The 20,905-nt window shown below is 43.1% G+C and overlaps 1 protein-coding gene across 1 annotated transcript in view; it reads left to right on the top strand.

Moving 5' to 3' along the window:
• LOC124619685 (inactive pancreatic lipase-related protein 1) overlaps window positions 1–20,905 on the top strand; it is a 243,764-nt gene that overhangs the window by 130,332 nt on the left and 92,527 nt on the right. The window contains exon 4 of the mRNA XM_047146235.1: window positions 19,098–19,246. Coding sequence (XP_047002191.1) covers window positions 19,098–19,246 — 149 coding nt within the window. The remainder of the gene's footprint in view (window positions 1–19,097; window positions 19,247–20,905) is intronic.

Raw genomic sequence — 20,905 nt, 5'->3', positions numbered from 1 at the left:
GGTGTGGAACACTCTTCTCTGTGCTCAGAACCTGACATGTAGTTTGTGTTGCTGACTGGTGTCTAGAATAAGGCTCTACTACTTCAGTGTTGCTATTATTTTTAGTTTTCTTGCGTCCACAGTCCAACATTTTCAGCCCTGACTGTTATTAAATGTATTTATTCACCCCACGATTGAGATTTCGGCCTACTGAGCCATTCCACTTTATAGTTCAACATGTAATGCGTCAATACATACCGTTCGTTTTAAGAGGACACTGTGTTCGTGTCAGTCATTCTTACAAGTTACATATGTGTAACAAGACATAAGTCTTCATCATGGACGAATGCATGGCTTCATGGCGATACATACTGCCAAAATTTTCTCGAGCTTCCAGCCGCGGCAAGTGGTTAAATGTTCGAGAGCTTTCGACCGAGTGCTCTCCGGCCACTGGAACGTGATGGCTGTCGTGTGATGCTGGTTCGTCTCTATATAACCACGCTGGCGTCTGTGATGTCACGTGTGTCCATTTAAGTGGCAATATATGGTCATGTTTTCGTTGCGCACCCGCTCAACTTTCCGATGGCCGGGTCCCAAACTGCGCTTAGCTGCAGAACGCCATCTTTATTGACGGTGTTGTTAGAATTTTTTTTGTCTCGGTCACTTCTTCTACAACGCCAACCCAGAGAGCATTTGCCCATTAATATAAACAGTAAGCCCATGTTCGTTTTCCGGAGTATGTTCTGCTACCATTGATTTCTCAGCAGTGGATAGCAGGGTATGCGAGTCAAACCCAACCGTATACGTTCAGATTTATGTGAGTATCGCTGCCGTTGGTATGCTAAGGCAAACATTTTCTGCGATTGTTGCATCTTGGAGTAGTATTTTTAAATGAAACATTACTTGATAAGCAGTACGTAAATAACTATTTTCATTAATCATGTTCTACTGTGTATTTCAGTATTTGTAAGATCCACATAATGTGAATGCTAACTAGCCATCAACATAGTTTGCTCAGTTTTGCACAGTGAGGAAAATCAGGTACACCAGGTGGCACAAAACCGGGCCATCCTAGTTTTGTCACCCGTCAAAAAAAGAGAGAGATAGGGGGGGGGGGGGGGGGGGGGTAGAGAGATTGAGAAAACCGAGAAAACCAGAAGACCACGTATCAGAGGCTTAGATGTTTCAGGATCGTGCCGCTGAAGCCAGAGTGCTCTAAGAAAAAGTTTCTCAGTCGTCTACAACCGAAAATTTCCTGAACGACAGCATTGTTAGTTATTCCAGTGACTTCGTAAAAGCCACCGGGCTTATTGCTTAGGCTGCTGGAACATTTGGTACGCTATCGTCGTTCTGTGTGTCACCGAAGCTCTTAAGTTGCTTCTTTCAACAGATGACTGGGAAAAAAATTCAAAGAAAAATCACCAGCAGGGAGAAGGGCACACAAGGAAGATGTGAAGTCTGAAGAAACGGTCAGGAAAGAGAAAGAAGAAAGGAAAGAAACTTAAAAAGGAAACTGTTTGTTGGAAAGAACCAAATGGGCCAAGGCGTAAGAAGGCGATGAAGCAGTAAATGACCGTTGGAGAGTACACAGCCTCATAAAAAATTGAAAAACGAGAGTCTGTAGCTTCATCAGTCTAGTAAGGCTCAGACGGAGCAGGTATATATTTAACAGGCTATATTCAGACTCAGCGTCGAAGAAGTGTTAGGTCCAGTGTGTATGTTGTCGTGGCTGGGCTCGTGAAAAATGTTCCAGTTCTGAGGAAGAAGAAGGCTACTCCGTGTGAGATTTCTGTTCTTAATAATGTGTATTTTTATATTAGGAACAATTATTGAACTACATTAGTGTAATTGTTGTGCCTAGGAATCCTGCATACTCTGTTGGCTAGACAAACGATCAAGCAACTCGTATTAATGAATTTTATTGCAACAGGACAAGCACTTAACTTTGATGGGATTGCTAATAATAGAGGCTACGATGTGTCGGCTAACGAAGTGGCTAACGTTGAAGATGCTATCGAAGTGAACTACCACCAGTCGGGCGCGGCGCTTACGTCCTGTTCACCTGAGGCCCGCTGCTGTCGCGTTGTCGTCCTGGAGGGATTGGCTGACCTCTTCTCACAGCCCTCTCTTCTCTGTCGTTCCCGACTGGCGTGCCGGCGTTGACTTTACGCCGTAACTGAAAATTTGAAGTTCTTTGTTAAAAACCTGGTTTGGTAATTCAAGCAGATGTATGGTATACGTTGATAGTATATCCAGGGCTTTCTTTATTTTTTCATACATTATTTTCAGTACAAGGAAAGTGTTTTTCAGTTTTCAAGTTTCTCGATTCACTTAAATGAATATCTCATTTTACCCCACGGATGGCGCAAAACCGCGTAGTTTGTCCATAAAGAGATTATTATTTTGTATGCTGAGGTGGTTTATATTAAGCTGAAATCGGACTAGTCGTATGTTGTTCAATGTAAAAGAGATTTGAATAGCTAGCTCCTAAAGGCTTAAAATCGATTGAGCCTTCAGACCTCCACCAAAAATTCAACGATTCTTGAGTCTCTGACAAATACTGTAGTTCTCACAACGACAACGATATCCAAAATGCCATGTGGATGTGGGTTATGTCAGATAAACTGTCCGCACTATTTGTTGGTTGGTTGATTCGGGTCCCATCGGATTAGGGAAGGATGGGGAAGGAAGTCGGCCGTGCCCTTTAAGACGAACCATTCCGGAATTTGCCTGAAGCGATTTAGGAAAGTCTTGGAATATCTAAATCAGGATGGCCGGACTCGGTTTTGAACCGTCGTCCTCCCAAATGCGAGTCCAGTGTGCTAACCGCGGCGCCACTTCGGTCACACGAGCGAACAGCGCCGTATGGAACACAAACAGAGTTCCGCATACGTAAGGACGGCAGCAGGTGTAACACAACAGTCAACACTTGGCAGTTGCCAAGAAAACTCAGCTGAAATCTTGTGGATGTTTAACCACTTGACAAAGCTGGAAAATTTATCAGTATCCTTCGTCATTTATACAAAAGAACACAGCACTTCGCGTAATAATTACTCTCGAATCTATGTCATCTGTATTCATAATTTTCTCTGTGTGTCCACTTGGTATGACATTTCACATACGTTGCCTACGCTGCCACCTCAGCAGTTTCCTGGTCATAAGATTGCATAGCTGAAATTTCCGACAGTAAAATAAAATTTTAAAAAATCTTGCATTGTTTATAAATTAGCGACCCACCTGAAGACCGCCCACTTGACAAGTGACACTCCTCATCTGACTGTCGAGATACTGGTCCTGCCTTCGGTATGTACGTACCAACGTGATGATGTTAGTTAATAGTCCAGGCGAGTATTTTCCTGTTTAGAGTGTCTGATTATGGCCTTTAAGCGTCTATTCCTGCCGCGCGGGATTAGCCGAGCGGTCTGAGGCGCTGCAGTCATGGACTGTGCGGCTGGTCCCGGCGGAGGTTCGAGTCCTCCCTCGGGCATGGATGTGTGTGTTTGTCCGTAGGATAATTTAGGTTAACTAGTGTATAAGCTTAAGGACTGATGACCTTAGCAGTTAAGTCCCATAAGATTTCACACACATTTGAACATTTTTGGACGTCTATTCCTATTTCTGTGATGTGCTGAGAATTTCGTTAAAGTTTATTCACAACGTCCTGAATGGAGGGCGCCATAGTTCTGGATTGTCTGAAGGCAGTAGAAGTCGATTGACTTCGGGTTACGAGTGTTTTGTGTCCGGCCGTTGCAAAAATTGCCGATCTAAAAATCTAGTACCTGTGTATACCGTAGATATACCGAAGCGATTTTTGTGCCGCGCCGTGTTGAACCAGTAAACACTTCTCTACATCTACGTACATCGCTACTCTGCAAACCACAATTATGTGCCTGGCAGGGGGTTCATCGAACCACCTTCACAATGAATCTCTGTTACTCCATTCTCTAACAATGATCGGAAAAAACGAACAATTTAATCTTTCCGTGCTCTCATTTCTCTTTTTTTTCTTGTGATGATTGTTTCTCCCTACGTAGATCGGGGTCAACAAAATATTTTCACATTAGGAGAGAACAATTCCTGATTGATATTTCGTCAGAAGATCCTGCCGCAAGGGAAAACGCCTTTTTTTTTTAATGACTTTCACCCCAAATTCTGTACCGTGTCCTTGACACGCTCTCCCCTATTTCTCCATAATGCAAAACGTTCTGCCCTTCATTAAACATTCTCGATGTACTCCGTTAATCCTAGTTGGTAATGTTAGCACACCGCGCAGCAGTACTCCAAAAGCGGATGGACAAGCATAGTGTAGGCACTCGCTTTAGTAGGTCTGTTGCTTCTTCCAAGTGTTCTGCGAATAAAACGCAGCCTTTGATTCGCCGTCACCACAACAGTTCGTAACTGTAATTCCCAGGTATTTAGTTGAATTTACAGCTTCGAGATTTCAATTATTTATCGTGTAACCGAAGTATAAAGGAATCCTTTTGGCACTCGTGTGAATGACCTCACACTTTTCATTATTTACGGCCAACTGCCAATTTTCGCACCATACAGGTATCTAAATCATTTTTCAATTGATTTTGATCTTCTGAAGACTTTACTAGACGATAAATGACAGCATTATCTGCAAACAACCTAAGAAGGCTGCTCAGATTGTCACCTACATCGTTTATACAGATAAAGAACAACAGTGGACCTATAACACTACCTTGGGTAACGCTAGAAATCACTTCTGTTGTACTCGATGACTTCCTTCAATTGCTCCGAACTGTGACCTCTCTAACAGGAATTTACGAATCCACTCGCATATCTGAGACGATATTCCATAAGCACGTAATTTGATTACAAGCCGCTTGTGAGTTATGGTGTCAAAAGCCTTCCGTAAATCTAAGAATCTTGTCAGTAGCACTCAACACTCCATGAGAGTGAAGAGCTAGTTATGTTTCGCAAGAACGATGTTTTCTAGATGCGTGTTGACTATGCTATGTGTCAATAGACCGTTCTCTTCAAGATAATTCATGAAGTTCGATCACAACATATGTTCAAAATACTACTGCATAAGGACGTTAATGTTAAGGGCCTGTAATTTAGTGTATTACTTCTATTGCCTTTCTTGAATGTTGGTGTGACTTGTACCACTTACCACACTTTGGGTACGGATCTTTCGTCGAGAGAGCGGTTATATATGATTGTTAAGTATATGGAAATGCCGTGTGGCAAGGGCCTCCCGTCTTGTAGACTGTTCGCCTGGTGCAAGTCTTTCCAGTTGACGACACTTCGGCGACTTGCGTGTCGATGGGGATGAAATGATGATGATAAGAACAGCACAACACCCAGTCCCTGAGCGGAGAAAATCTCCAACCCAGCCGGGAATCGAACCCGGGCCGTTAGGTATGACATTCCGTCGCGCTGACCACTCAGCTACCAGGGGCGGACTGTTAAGTATAGAGGTACCGCATCAAGATACTCTGAAAGGAGCCCAATAGGTATACAATCTGGACTTGAAGATTAGTTTTTATTAAGTGATTTAAGTTCCTTGGCTACTTCGAAGATATCTATTTGTAAGTTACTCATGTTGGCAGCTGTTCTTGATTGGTATTCTGGAGTAATTACTTCGCTTTCTTTGGTAATTTTAGAAGGCTGTGTTTAGTAATCCTGCATTAGCGGCACCGATATCAATAGCATTTCCATTGCTATCTCGCAGAAAAGGCATTTATTGTGGCTTGCCGCTAGCATGCTTTACATACGATCAGGATCTCTTAGGATTTTCTGCCAGGTTTTTCGAGACAGTTTCGTTGTGAGAACTATATGAGCATATCGCATTGAAGTCCGCACTGTATTTCAGGTTTCTGTAAAACATTTCGAATCTTGCGGGTTTTGCGTTCCTTTAAATTTGGCATGCTTTTTTCGTTGTTTCTGCAACTGTGTTCTGATTTGTTTTGTGTACTGTGAAGGATCATCTCCCTCGTTTTTTAATTTATTTGGTATAAATTTGTCAATACTGTCGATACTATTTCTCTGAATTCAGGCCACATCTGGTCTAGACTTACAATGTTAATTTGCAATGTGTAGAGATTACCTCTCAGGAAGGCGTCAAGCGAATTTTTATCTGCTTTTCTGAATAGGCGTATATTTGTCGTTTATTTTTGGTTTATTTGGGACTTACGATGTTCAGTCTCGCTATGACAACCCTGTGTTCACTAATCCCTGTGTTCTTTTTGATGCTGGTTATTAGCTCAGTATTATTTGTTGTTGAGAGTTCAAGTATGTTTTCACAACATACGGGAGCACCATGCGAGTGAAGTGCAGCTTGTTCCCGTCGTAGTGGACTGTCCTCACAACTGGCCATGCGTTGGGCTCCGATAGGCGGAGCTCACTTCCTCCAATCCGCGCACCCCCTTCAAAATTCGGTCAGAAAATGGCGGACAAAATGTACAAGTTTGGGAAATATCGTCGGTTTCGACGAAATATTTTCGCATGGTATGACGGCTCACCTGATATCCAGCAGTGAACTGCAGAATGATGTGATCTGCCTATCCGCTGCTAGAATTCACGAAGACCGGAAGCGATCCTTGTCATCCACAAGTTTTTCCTCACGGTAGCTAAATAGCAGCGGTGGCTTTCCCGGAATCGAGGTTCTCACGGTACATCCCAGTGTGGTGACGCGCCGACGGCCTAGTACGGTGTCCGTCCGACCTCAGAGATACGTAAATGTAGTGTCCCATGAGTCAAGAACCCATGACCAAATTGCGGTCAAGTAGCTGACATTTCTGCGATTGACTGTTTCGCTGAAGATAAGTGCAAGGATTCAAGGTTTTCCAGTCGCGCTTCACACCGGATACTGCATTTGCTGCGGCGGTAGGAGTTGCCTCTCTGCCTAACAGAACAACCACCTCCGAGTTGGTTATTTTTATACAGAGTGTGTCAAAAAGATTGACCCGATTTAAAAATTTCATTTTTATTGATGGAAACATAATGGAAGGCAGAGACAAATTGCAGAATAAAAAAAATTTTCAAATTTTACTAATTTTATTAGGGATGGTCTGTGTGGCCACCAGCAGCTACACGGACATCACCTAGACGCTAAATAGGTGAATTTAACATAAAAACTATATATAACATATCTTCTGTTATATTACTGCTAATTTAGAAAATATGCAAATGTAATAATTACCTCAGCTATGTCTATCAGCAGATTAGTATAAAGATGACCACGTATGCCCTAATGCTTTCAGACTTATTTGGTGGGAGACGTGTGCAACGCATTTGCCTCAAACTGCAGTTTCGTTACGTGAACTGAGAAAAGATACTCACAGAGAAATGGAATTGGTCGCCAGCAGTGTACAGCAATAACTGATCTTTAATAGTATTCAAAAACCTTATAAATTTTGCGCCAACACTCTTAGTTATGAATCAGCCTTATAAAAATTATCAGCGTCCAAAAGTCATGGAACCGATAACCTTTCTTCCCCCAGCCACAATTATCCCACTCATATTAACATGTGTATTGAGTAAAAAGAACTACCTAGTCTACACCTCAAATTATCAAACTGCAAGTAATTGCATAATTCAGTCGTTTATTGGAGCCATCGTTTTTGTTCCGTAAATAGTAACAAGTGTTCTCAGGCCAGTAAAACTAGTGTATAGTGCATTGTCTGTAGTAGTAACATTTACGTTAACAATCTCTATTCATTTAATTCATCAGCTGCAAAGATGACTTTGAAACAGGACGGGTCTAATACCTTACAAAAGCAAGTGTTCTTCGTGTCTGTGTTCACTGGACTTTCGTTCACAATCAATGCACTGGCCCACACATATTCAAAGAAAGAATTTTAACGTACTCCCTTCGTGTACAGTCACACCGTTGTCATGTAAATTATTTAATAATCATTATTATTATTATTACTATTACTAGAGATTTCACCTCCAGCATTCTTAAGGAATGCAACTATATTTGGTTCCATCAATTAAACCAAAATGGGATGAAAATATTCTGTATTAGATAAAGGTCATCAATGTCAATAATATGCATTTTCCCTAAAACATCTTTTTAGCACAAATTGAACTTTAACTAGTACGGAGAGAGTTCTATGACATCTACTAAAAAACTACGATAAAAAATTCTGAGTAAGTCCCCCGATGTAAACTAGGAAGGCAATTGCATTTGCTTCGCTCAAATGGTGCATTCTAATTAGGCGCCTTGCTAGGTTGGCTATTATCTCGAAATGTGGCTTCCGTAACTCTTCACGACCGATTAGTCGACATGACAACGAACACATTAATAATGGCCACGCTACGCAAAGAGAGAAGAACCTGCATTCAATCCCTGTTTTGTAGTTCCATTGCAAGTTAGCAGATCACAACACGTATCGTCAAATATTGTGTATTTTACTTTCGTCGCGCGGGATTAGCCGAGCGGTCTTAGACGCTGCGGTCATGGACTGTGCGGCTGGTCCCGGCGGAGGTTCGAGTCCTCCCTCGGGCATGGGTGTGTGTGTTTGTCCTTAGGATAATTTAGGTTAAGTAGTGTGTAAGCTTAGGGACTGCTGACCTTAGCAGTTAAGTCCCATAAGATTTCACACACATTTGAACACCGCACTTTCACCAACACACAATATTGTAAATAATACACACTGTTTCGTGGACTCAGATACACTGTTTCGGGTGATGCAGAAATGTGTCTTTCCACTCATTATCTAGGAACATCTCTATCTCAAAAGAACTTCACGTCCATTCTACTTCACGAGTCCTCGCTCCAAAAATCACCCCAAAGAGAGGATTTACAGCAATTGTTCTTGTGTGTTCTACCAGCATCACCCCAAAAGAAGACACCGCACACATACATAATCACATTGTTATCTAAAACTCCTCTCTATCGCTTTACAAACATTTCAACACATTTTCAGTTTGTTTGCATTATTACATTAAACATAGTTATTTTTTTTTACTAATGCGTTAGTACATTATATACAGTTATATTAGGTATACATTCTTTACATCTTCGCAAGATACTGTTACAGTGTCGGGTGGTATTACATAAGGAGTGCTGCCTCCTATCGCGTGTTAGCGACAAACAAAGTCGTTACGCGGCTAGATAAAGCAAACATGCAACTCTTGCCATCAGCGCGTACGTGCTTACTTCGCACATATGACGCCTTGGTTTCTTGTGTAGTGCACAGATGGAGCGGTAGCACAGTTTCAGTATTTTAGGGTAGGCGTCTTCGCAACATATTAGAAGCTCTTTTCTAACATATGTCATGAGGTAAATGGGGCATGGGAACGCTTTTCTTCACACATCACCAAAAGAAAAAATCGCACGGCGTCGTGTCTGGAGGTCTTGGAGGCAGGCAATCTACGTCAGTCTCTCGGGGTTCCGTGCAACCTGCCTAGCGTTGAGGCACCGTGTCATTGATGAAGTGTCATAAAATGTTGTGCTAGAGCGATGGAATTCCATCCTGTTCAGATATGAAACCATTACAGTCCTCTTCAAGTTTTAGCAAAAGTGAAGTCTGCAGTATTCAAAAATAGCTCATTCCAGTCAAAAAAGTAGCTCATTCCAGTCAAAAAAGTAGGAGGCATAAAATTTTTGGTAATAAATGACACAAAATTTTTCCACTTGCCGCGAGTGTCTTTCACGCTGAGCAATTACGTGAGGTTTCTGTAGTTCCCAGATGGGCACGTTATCTCGGTTCACTTTAACGTTAACACGAAATGTAGCATCATTACTGAAAACTAACCGTTACAAGAATCTATCGCTTTTCCATGTTTCCAGCAGAGCATTGCTGAAATTCACATATTTGCTTTTGTCACCAACCCGAAAAACTTGCACTGTTTGTAGTCGGTTTGGTTTATAGACCGAACGTCGCCGTATCACTCACCATACATTCATATGAGGACTTGCATGCAGTGACGGGAAGGGCATCCGGATACCCTCTATTACTATCATTGCGAAATCCAATTAATATGCCAGCCCCTTGATGATACAGGAAAATAACAGGAAGATAAGGAAGGACATAACGTCAAATTCACGAAATGCAGAAAATATACATTAAATATTTGATTAATTTTAACTTAGTACAGGAGATGCATTACGTCAATAATACAACAGTACGAGACATGCAACACCTGGACACTTGTAAACTGTTAATACAACATCAGTGTTAGACGCCTGCCAACCGATGTGGCCTAGCGGTTCTAGGCGCTTCAGTCTGGAACCGTGCGACCGCTACGGTCGCAGGTTCGAATCCTGCCTCGGGCGTCGATGTGTTTAATGTCCTTACGTTAGTTAGGTTTGAGTAGTTCTGAGTTGTAGGGGACTGATGACCTCATATGTTAAGTCTCAAAGCGCTCAGAGCCATTTCAACCATTTATTAGACGTCAGAACCACGACAGAGGGCAAATAAACACACAAAAACAAGTCGAATACCTTATATGTCAACATCGATATTAATCGAAGGAAGAAGTTATTCAACATAGACGCTATGCTAGCATAATTTCTTGTTGGAACTTTACAGTATAAATTATCCTGTCTATGTTGTAGTCCTCTGCTCGCAGACTTGTTTGATGCAGCTCTCCAGCCTAATCTATCCTCTGCAAGTTGCTTCATCTCTGAACAACTGCTGTAGCCTACATCCATTTGAAACTCCTTACTGTAATCAAGCTTTCGTAGTACTTTACTATTCCCTGTTCTCCACCACATTTTCTTCCGTTACAGAAGTGGCGATTCCTTTGTGTCTCAGGATGTGTCCTATTCTTTCTTTTTAGTCACATTCTATTGTAAATTCGACATAGAAACGAAGCAAAAGTTACTCGCAGACATCGGCGCGACGATTCCGCACTTAAACAGTCAGTTGACGTGGCATCCATTGTCCGGACACGTTATTAAATCTCAATTGAATGGTGTGCTGAACCAAAATAACCGCTACGAGTATTTTGTGTACAGTAATACGCCTGTCTTCTTTTACAAGATCTCCCACTGTGGCAATGCTTTCATTCGTCCCTACGCGGTGTGCTCCGCCCGCGAGGAGGTTCTTCCACAGAGGTTACGCTCCATTTAAAATCACAGATCGGTGCTCCATCTCAGTGTAAGTCGACAATAAGCGGCTATCGCCATCTTTGTACCGTCAGAGCTTCCTTTTACGTGATGCAACAACAATCTGTCAGCCACTTATCACTTGACGAAACACAAGTGTAACTTCTGCTAACTGCCAAACTGATAGCACACCTTCTAGAAATGTTATTGTCTTTTATCTTTGTCATTTGAATCGCCTTCGTAATACTGATAATCGCTGTGGTATATTCATGGTGGTGTATAATCTGCTATTCTACTGTATAAAGACAAGTCGTTGTTTGACGTTGTTACTAACAGTCTCGAAAAGTACTTGACCGATTTAAATCAATTTCCCTCACGATGTTGTAATAATAACTCGGTAGGACATAGGCTATTTATTTTTAATATATATGATACATATTTGTAGATATTTTATAGAAACGGGAAACGTTTTACCAGAGATCTCGATGAGTTCCCGACCGATTTACTTCATACTTGTACACGATTAATAAACGTTCAGATGCACATATGCTATTTCTTTTTTAATATATACACACACGGTAAAAACTGCAATACCGAAAAATAATTAAAGTAGAGGAATAACATTTCGGAAATACATTTATCTCGGTAACATGTTTAAGCAGTTAATACTACAAGATCACAGGTTATGTAAGTGCGAGATAAGCCATTGCAAATGTGAAATGTTGGCACCTTAATAACTGCTGTAACCACAAGAATATCTACTTCAAGCTTGCAAACGTGCATGCATTATGTTGTACAGGTCCAGGATGTCAGTTTGTGATACGGAGTTCCATGCCTGTTTCACTTGGTTGGTCAATACAGGGACGATTAATGCTGTTTATGGATGACGCTGGAGTTGTCGCCAGATGATGTTGCATATGCGCTCAATTACAGACAGCTGGCCAAGACAACATGTCAACATTCTGTACATCGTGGTGGGCTACAACAGCGGTTATGTGGACGAGCGTTATCCTGTTAGAAAACAACCCCTGGAATGCTGTTCACGAATCACCAGACTGAACAACAAATCTGCAGTCAGGATGCGTGGAAGAACGACGAGTGTGCTCCCGCTGCCACATGAAACCGCACCCTAGACCATAACTCCAGGTGTATGTCCGGTGTGTCTAACAGTTCGTTGCGCCACTGTCGTACCAACCGCTGATCAAATTGTTGCAGCAGATGCAGCACGATGCGCCAGAGCCATACGCCGAACACGATGGCCTTCCCTCTCTGTAGTGCCACGTGGCCGTTCGTCTTGCGACCGTACATTCCAGTGACCACCGCTGCCAGTAATCGTTTAAATCAGCTATATTCTTGGCGAGTCTTTTTGCCGTATCGCAGAAGAAACATCCAGCTTCTCGAAGCCATATTGCACTTGAGACCCTCAGCTGGCCTCATTCTGATCAACACGTGGCCCTCACAGAGAAGGAAGGAAGCGGAATCAGCTTTCATCAGAAAACACCACAGACCTCCACCCTGCCCTCCGGTGAGCTCTCACCTGACGCCACTGAAGTCGCAAATGGGGGTGCTTTGGGGTTAGTGGGATGCACGCTGCAGGGCATCTGGCTCGAAACTGTCCTTGGAACTAAACGATTTCTAACAGTTCGTTGCGCCACTGTCGTACCAACCGCTGATCAAATTGTTGCAGCAGATGCAGCACGATGCGCCAGAGCCATACGCCGAACACGATGGCCTTCCCTCTCTGTAGTGCCACGTGGCCGTTCGTCTTGCGACCGTACATTCCAGTGACCACCGCTGCCAGTAATCGTTTAAATCAGCTATATTCTTGGCGAGTCTTTTTGCCGTATCGCAGAAGAAACATCCAGCTTCTCGAAGCCATATTGCACGACCTCATTCTTACTGAGTGAGCCGGCCGGTGTGGCCAAGAGGTTCTAGGCGCTTCAGTCTGGAACCGCCCGACCGCTATGGTCGCAGGTTCGAATCCTGCCTCGGGCTTGGATGTGTGTGATGCCCTTAGGCTAGTTAGGTTTAAGCAGTTCTAAATTCTAGGGGACTGACCTCAGAAGTTAAAGTCCCATAGTACTCAGAGACGTTTGAACCATCTTACTGAATGAGGTGTTGATAATATCGTCTATGTCGCCTTAAAAGGCATTCTTGACAACATCAACTCACCGCGTCCAATTTCAAAGGTAACTAAAGCTCACGGCCGCTACAGGATGTAGCTAAACCAAACATTTGCATCCTCATAGTAGCACTACTAGCCCTTAGAGCGAAAAATCTTTCAGATGTTCACACCTACCAACTTCCATTTACGTCGCGCAACTCCTTCTTGGTGTTGAGATTTCTTTCCGTCAGTGTCTTATATATAACACGTAAAGGCCAAATGATGTTAGCAAAGATTCTTGACCCATTTAATTCAAATTAAACTTACAGACGAATATAGGCTAATTAATTTTTTAAACAAAAATTTACAGGTTTTATGTTAAAATCAATTACAAGATAGAAAATTATGTGCTGCGCTATGCTGCGGAAACGTTTTCTTTCGCGCAGTGAGCTTCAACTATGACTGCAGAGCATTTAAGTCGTTGGATTAACTGTTTGTCACGTAGATTACGCAGTTTTTCTCTTTGTATATAACATTAATTAAAAATTGTATCCACAATACGTTCCTTTTGTTTTCTTCCTGGTATTCTGTCCTAATAATAATAAAAAAAAACAGGAAAGTTGCATTTATGGCGTATTGGCTTATGATTAGATTACTACTACGGAATCTGAATCGTCCTAAACTTTATAATCCTACCAGTTGGCACATTAAAACTATGCGAAATATTGTCGTTGAAGCTACTATCCTCACAGCCGCATTAGCCGGAGAAGTCTCTCTCAAATCCCGTGTAACAATAATCACAACCGATTTACGCACTCATTTTAAGCGATTTCAAATCCCAACAAGGTTTCGTTTGCACTAACAACAAAATAAGGCCCAAGCGCAGAGTGCAGTGCGGGGGGGGGGGGGGGGGGGGGGCTGGTGAAGAGATCGACAGAGAGAAGGGAACGAAGTGATGGACAGATAGAGGGTGCGAAGGAGTTTACGATATATATCCAATTCCTATACATATTTAGCAATTGTGAAGCACTGTCAAGTTCGCTAGTCGAGATATAATAACTAATCGCTGCGAAATTAATATTTAGCTAACGATCAGTTAAAACGCGTATCGCAAATAGAGTGTACATTATTCGAAGCAGGTGTAGCCATCAACGACTTCAGGCCGTCAAAGATTGAGGATCTAACGCCTGTGGGTACGTCGTTCCTTTCGCTAAAAATGTAAGGACAGGACAGAACGCAAGCAGGTTCGTTGATGGAGGAGGTGTGGACACGTCGAACTCCATCTAGCTTCCTGACTGCTGTCCGGCCACATCGCGAGAAGTTGTTCGAGCGGCCCATTATCGTTTAAAACTCCCATTTACTGCAGAAGTTGTGATCAACCGAAAGGCGTTGATCCCAATTACTTCTACACTGTGTTACGTCGTCCGATGATATTTACGGACATAGAACCCTATCTTCAGTGTCTTCAATATAGCATTTACGACTTCTCAGAATTTGTAGGTATTGTTTTTTCGCACCCTGCGTAATATTTCGGACAACTTCTGCTTGAACTGTCGTACAGTGTCAAACATTGACGGTGGCATTACTGTATGATATTCTGCTTCGCTGAGCTATATAGCGGCCAGACGCCGAGGATGATAGTTAAGGATGCCATTGGATACAACAACTCCTTGACGTATGTCATCATCGTCATCATCCTCAAGGATTAGGCCTATTGGCGAGTTCACTTCAATATTGTTCACGCCATCTCTTTAAAAGACGTCCAACGTTCCTCTTGCCGGTTGGATTATATTACCATTGCCTCTTTAGCTATTCTATCATTAGACATTCACTGGACATGAACTTTCCGGTGCAGTCGCTATTTTTCAATTATATTTGTAATAGGTTCTTCTCTAATATCGGCACTTCTTTTATAGTCTAATAATGAATATCCCACTACAAAGCGGAGCTACTTCATTTCTACACTCCTGGAAATTGAAATAAGAACACCGTGAATTCATTGTCCCAGGAAGGGGAAACTTTATTGACACATCCCTGGGGTCAGATACATCACATGATCACACTGACAGAACCACAGGCACATAGACACAGGCAACAGAGCATGCACAATGTCGGCACTAGTACAGTGTATATCCACCTTTCGCAGCAATGCAGGCTGCTATTCTCCCATGGAGACGATCATAGAGATGCTGGATGTAGTCCTGTGGAACGGCTTGCCATGCCATTTCCACCTGGCGCCTCAGTTGGACCAGCGTTCGTGCTGGACGTGCAGACCGCGTGAGACGACGCTTCATCCAGTCCCAAACATGCTCAATGGGGGACAGATCCGGAGATCTTGCTGGCCAGGGTAGTTGACTTACACCTTCTAGAGCACGTTGGGTGGCACGGGATACATGCGGACGTGCATTGTCCTGTTGGAACAGCAAGTTCCCTTGCCGGTCTAGGAATGGTAGAACGATGGGTTCGATGACGGTTTGGATGTACCGTGCACTATTCAGTGTCCCCTCGACGATCACCAGTGGTGTACGGCCAGTGTAGGAGATCGCTCCCCACACCATGATGCCGGGTGTTGGCCCTGTGTGCCTCGGTCGTATGCAGTCCTGATTGTGGCGCTCACCTGCACGGCGTCAAACACGCATACGACCATCATTGGCACCAAGGCAGAAGCGACTCTCATCGCTGAAGACGACACGTCTCCATTCGTCCCTCCATTGACGCCTGTCGCGACACCACTGGAGGCGGGCTGCACAATGTTGGGGCGTGAGCGGAAGACGGCCTAACGGTGTGCGGGACCGTAGCCCAGCTTCATGGAGACGGTTGCGAATGGTCCTTGCCGATACCCCAGGAACAACAGTGTCCCTAATTTGCTGGGTTGTGGCGGTGCGGTCCCCTACGGCACTGCGTAGGATCCTACGGTCTTGGCGTGCATCCGTGCGTCGCTGCGGTCCGGTCCCAGGTCGACGGGCACGTGCACCTTCCGCCGACCACTGGCGACAACATCGATGTACTGTGGAGACCTCACGCCCCCACGTGTTGAGCAATTCGGCGGTACGTCCACCCGGCCTCCCGCATGCCCACTATACGCCCTCGCTCAAAGTCCGTCAACTGCACATACGGTTCACGTCCACGCTGTCGCGGCATGCTACCAGTGTTAAAGACTGCGATGGAGCTCCGTATGCCACGGCAAACTGGCTGACACTGACGGCGGCGGTGCACAAATGCTGCGCAGCTAGCGCCATTCGACGGCCAACACCGCGGTTCCTGGTGTGTCCGCTATGCCGTGCGTGTGATCATTGCTTGTACAGTCCTCTCGCAGTGTCCGGAGCAAGTATGGTGGGTCTGACACACCGGTGTCAATGTGTTCTTTTTTCCATTTCCAGGAGTGTAATTATTCGATTCGTCGCAACTGATCAGATGTTTGGTTCCAACATTCGCTACCATACAACAGCAAATGTAACACTGTTGCTTTCTTGAGTTAATTAGTGTTTCTTTCCCTACATTATGTTTTAATGTACATTGTACAGTTCCTCAGAAATGTCTGAATCTTGCCAAATTTAGCTCCAAGATATCTGACCTGGGAAATTTAAAATTGGCCCCTAAATATTGTAACTCTTATTTGTCCAATTATCTGTCCATCTAAAACAATTTTGGCTCTTATGGGTTCCAGTCCTTTAAATGTCACTTCTTTATCCTTTGATATTTTCATTCCATATTTAAATGCAATTTCACTCAGTTTGTGTACTAAAATTTCAATCTTTTCTTCAGGTTCTCCTGTAATAAAATTAAAATTAGCACTTCTTAATGTATATGAAGATAGTAACGAGTGGATGGGCAGAGTATCTATTAGGAACATTACGCATGTAGATTGCGCACGGCTGGGAATGTGGGTGTCATGGGAAGCGTGCAAGGGATAAGTCCCTGCAGTCGCGCTATTCATCTGTGTCCTCGGTGGCTCAGATGGAGCCGGCACGGTAGCTCAGCGAGTTCGGTTAGAGAACCAGTTGGCCTCTGTAAAAACGAACTTGAACGGAAGTCATGTGACGTATGCAACGACCAAACACAACGAACAACAACGAACAAAGAGCAAAAAAAGAAGACATGGATAGAGCGTCTGCTATGTAAGCAGGATAACCCGGGTTCGAGTCCCTGTCGGGGCACACACTTTCAGCTGTCCACATCAAGGTATGTCAACAACACCTGTCAGCAGCTGAGAGTTTCAATTAATTATCATTTACTTCTTAATGTGTCATTTAATAAAGTCAACCATTTAGGAATAACACTGTCAATGTAAAAATTAAAAAGGGTGGGGGACAGTGGGCAGCCCCGTCTGACTTCTTGACTGTTATCGGCAGGTTCTATCCCATTCCTCACAGTACGGATCCTTATCTTATCCTTGTACAATGACTAAATTGCCAATTCCTTAAGTGATACCCATAGCACTTTTCCCTTTACGTTTTCAAACGCCTTTTCACCGTCGATAAAAACATTGTTGGCAATCTAAATTCCCTTCTTTTCTCGGTTACTTGTGTCAAAGTGAAAAGACGATCAAAACATGATCTATCTTTTCGAAAACTCTGTTGCACCTTTGACATACTTGCTTCCGCTACTGGTACTAATCTCTTGTTTACAATTTTAGCATACAGTTTACGGCAGGAATCTTGTAGGCTTTACTCCTCGGTAATTTTCGCATTGCGATTTATCGCCTTTCTTGTAAATAGGGCATAACAGAACTTCATTCCATTCGTCTGGTATATGTCTCCTCAGCCAGCCAACATTCATAAAGTTTATGTCTATACTTTATTTGAAAGGACGCATATTTGATCAGCTTCGCATTTATATTAGCAGTGCTAGGATACTTTTTTTATTTTTTGTTTCTTCGATCACCTTTTGTAGGTCTTCTATTCTTATCAAAACTACAGAGTCGCTGGTATTGGTGTTTATTTTTGGTTCTTCTTCATTATCAGTCTACAGACGTTTGAAGTATTTTAACTATTCTATTTCTTTGGTTATTCAAGTGCTTCATGATCTTGTATGCTTTGTTTTGTCTTCATATGGGAATCATGTTCTGTTTAACTCATATTCCGGTCCTAACTCACCCGTTTAATTTTTTATATTTCTTTCGTTTTTAAAACAGATTTACTTTTATAATCTTCTCTGTATCACATTATTGGGTGATGCCAATAATTTATGCACGCCTCCTTTTTGTCTTTTATTAACTTGCTAACATTATCATTCCAAATTGTTAATTCCCTTTTAGAGTATTTCTTTTTCTTCATTCCTAATACTTCAGGGGCAGCGTGTCTTATATTGTGTTTCGATAGAAATCTAAAGAATAACCATAACATCTTTCAGCATTATAATACATACGCAAATAAGGCGAAGAAGGTGAAAGTCTTAATCAAAGAACGACGGCTGCTATGACTTCCTAGATTATAAAGTTCACCTGACACCTCAGTCATTGAAATTCCTAGAGTACTGTTGTCAACTTCTCCACCTTTGCCCTCAAGAACACATTGTTGGTGCCTTTTATACTAGCAGCCTAACCTATTCTCTAGGATAATATCTGGATGCTCTTTAACTGCATGCTGCAACGTTTGGAGGCTCTGATTTCAGCACATGTCACTTCACTCCGTATTGAATCCTCATGGTGAGACTTCGCGCATAGTTGTGCAACGCAGACATAGTATTTTGTCATATTTATAATCCTTGGGATTAAATCGACTTTAGCCAAGTGATCATTTTAGGTGTTGCTATTTTTCACAAATGTTCTTTTGTACGTGACGTAGGCCAATGCTCCAGCTTCGCGTGGCTCCCCCCGTCGGAGGTTCGAGTATTCCTTCGGGCATGGTTGTGTGTGTTGTCCTTAGCGTTAGTTTAAGTTAGATTAAGTAGTGTGTAAGCCTAGGGACGGATGACATCAGCCGTTTGGTCCCATAGGAACTTACCACCACCACCTTCAGATGTCAAGGAAATGCGTGTCCACAGGTCCACTCAGGACAACCCGAAGCTGCTGGACGTGACCACCCTGGACTCGCTGTACGAGTCGACGTTCAACCCCGACCACCCCACCAAGCTCATCATCCACGGCTTCGGCGGCGGCCGCAACTATTCGCCCAGCACCGACCTGCGGAAAGGTGAGTAATTATGTTCGCCTCAGGTTGCTAGTCTCATTACCTCTATCAACTCGTCGGTTTTTCTACTCTTTCATGCGAACGATACACTACGCAAAAGGGAAAGAATTAGTATTTAGTTTCTTAACTGATTAAAAATATCTTACTAAGAACATGAAACTGATTTCGTTGCAGGGAATGGTTTCTTTATTTTCTGTGAGTCGAATTTTAAAATATGTCAGTAGTTTTCCGAAACAATTAAATTTTTTTTGTAAAGAGATAGCTAGTTACTGGGAGCTTACATAATTTGATTTTTTTCTTTACTCTTATTGTCCAACATAATTTAATCCAAACTCGTAAGGGTACTTGCGACTCAAACATTTGTCTATGATGTACTAGGAATGTCAAATAAGAATGATAACAATTTATTTTTAAAACTTGCACCATCTGCCAACAACTTCGATTTGCAAAGAAGCTTGTCAAATATTTCTACGACAGAATACTTTGCTCCTTATTGTGCAACAGCAAGTTTTAACTGTGAATAACGGAAGCCACTTCCATTCGTAAAGTTGTATTCACGATGACTGCAATTATTTTCAAAACGTGAATGATGCTTCATAGTAGATTGAATTCACTGTGAGGCTGTTGTTAATAAGCCTAGGATTTAAGTGGATGCGTACGTGAGGCGAGGTAATGGGCACCGGATATTATCCTTATAGCATGTATATGTGCTACGAGTTCTGTGTGTGTCTGTGTAAAAGCGCCCCAGAAAATTATTTTGTGTGACGTTAACATATAAAAATATTCTAAGTAAGACAACTTTCTGATATTTTTAATATTAAAATCACAAACCATACGTGGAGTAAAAGTGGCTGAACTCAAGAATTTCACAATGTGTATAACATTCTACTCAATATGAGCACCCAGGGAATTCTGAAGATTTAGTTTTACATACACTCCTGGAAATTGAAATAAGAACACCGTGAATTCATTGTCCCAGGAAGGGGAAACTTTATTGACACATTCCTGGGGTTAGATACATCACATGATCACACTGACAGAACCACAGGCACATAGACACAGGCAACAGAGCATGCACAATGTCGGCACTAGTACAGTGTATATCCACCTTTCGCAGCAATGCAGGCTGCTATTCTCCCATGGAGACGATCGTAGAGATGCTGGATGTAGTCCTGTGGAACGGCTTGCCATGCCATTTCCACCTGGTGCCTCAGTTGGACCAGCGTTCGTGCTGGACGTGCAGACCGCGTGAGACGACGCTTCATCCAGTCCCAAACATGCTCAATGGGGGACAGATCCGGAGATCTTGCTGGCCAGGGTAGTTGACTTACACCATCTAGAGCACGTTGGGTGGCACGGAATACATGCGGACGTGCATTGTCCTGTTGGAACAGCAAGTTCCCTTGCCGGTCTAGGAATGGTAGAACGATGGGTTCGATGACGGTTTGGATGTACCGTGCACTATTCAGTGTCCCCTCGACGACCACCAGTGGTGTACGGCCAGTGTAGGAGATCGCTCCCCACACCATGATGCCGGGTGTTGGCCCTGTGTGCCTCGGTCGTATGCAGTCCTGATTGTGGCGCTCACCTGCACGGCGCCAAACACGCATACGACCATCATTGGCACCAAGGCAGAAGCGACTCTCATCGCTGAAGACGACA

Source organism: Schistocerca americana, chromosome 6, assembly GCF_021461395.2.
Source record: "Schistocerca americana isolate TAMUIC-IGC-003095 chromosome 6, iqSchAmer2.1, whole genome shotgun sequence".
Taxonomy (NCBI): Eukaryota; Metazoa; Arthropoda; class Insecta; order Orthoptera; family Acrididae; genus Schistocerca; species Schistocerca americana.
The sequence above is the reverse complement of the archived record's forward strand: the minus strand, read 5'-3'. Positions and strand labels throughout refer to the sequence as shown.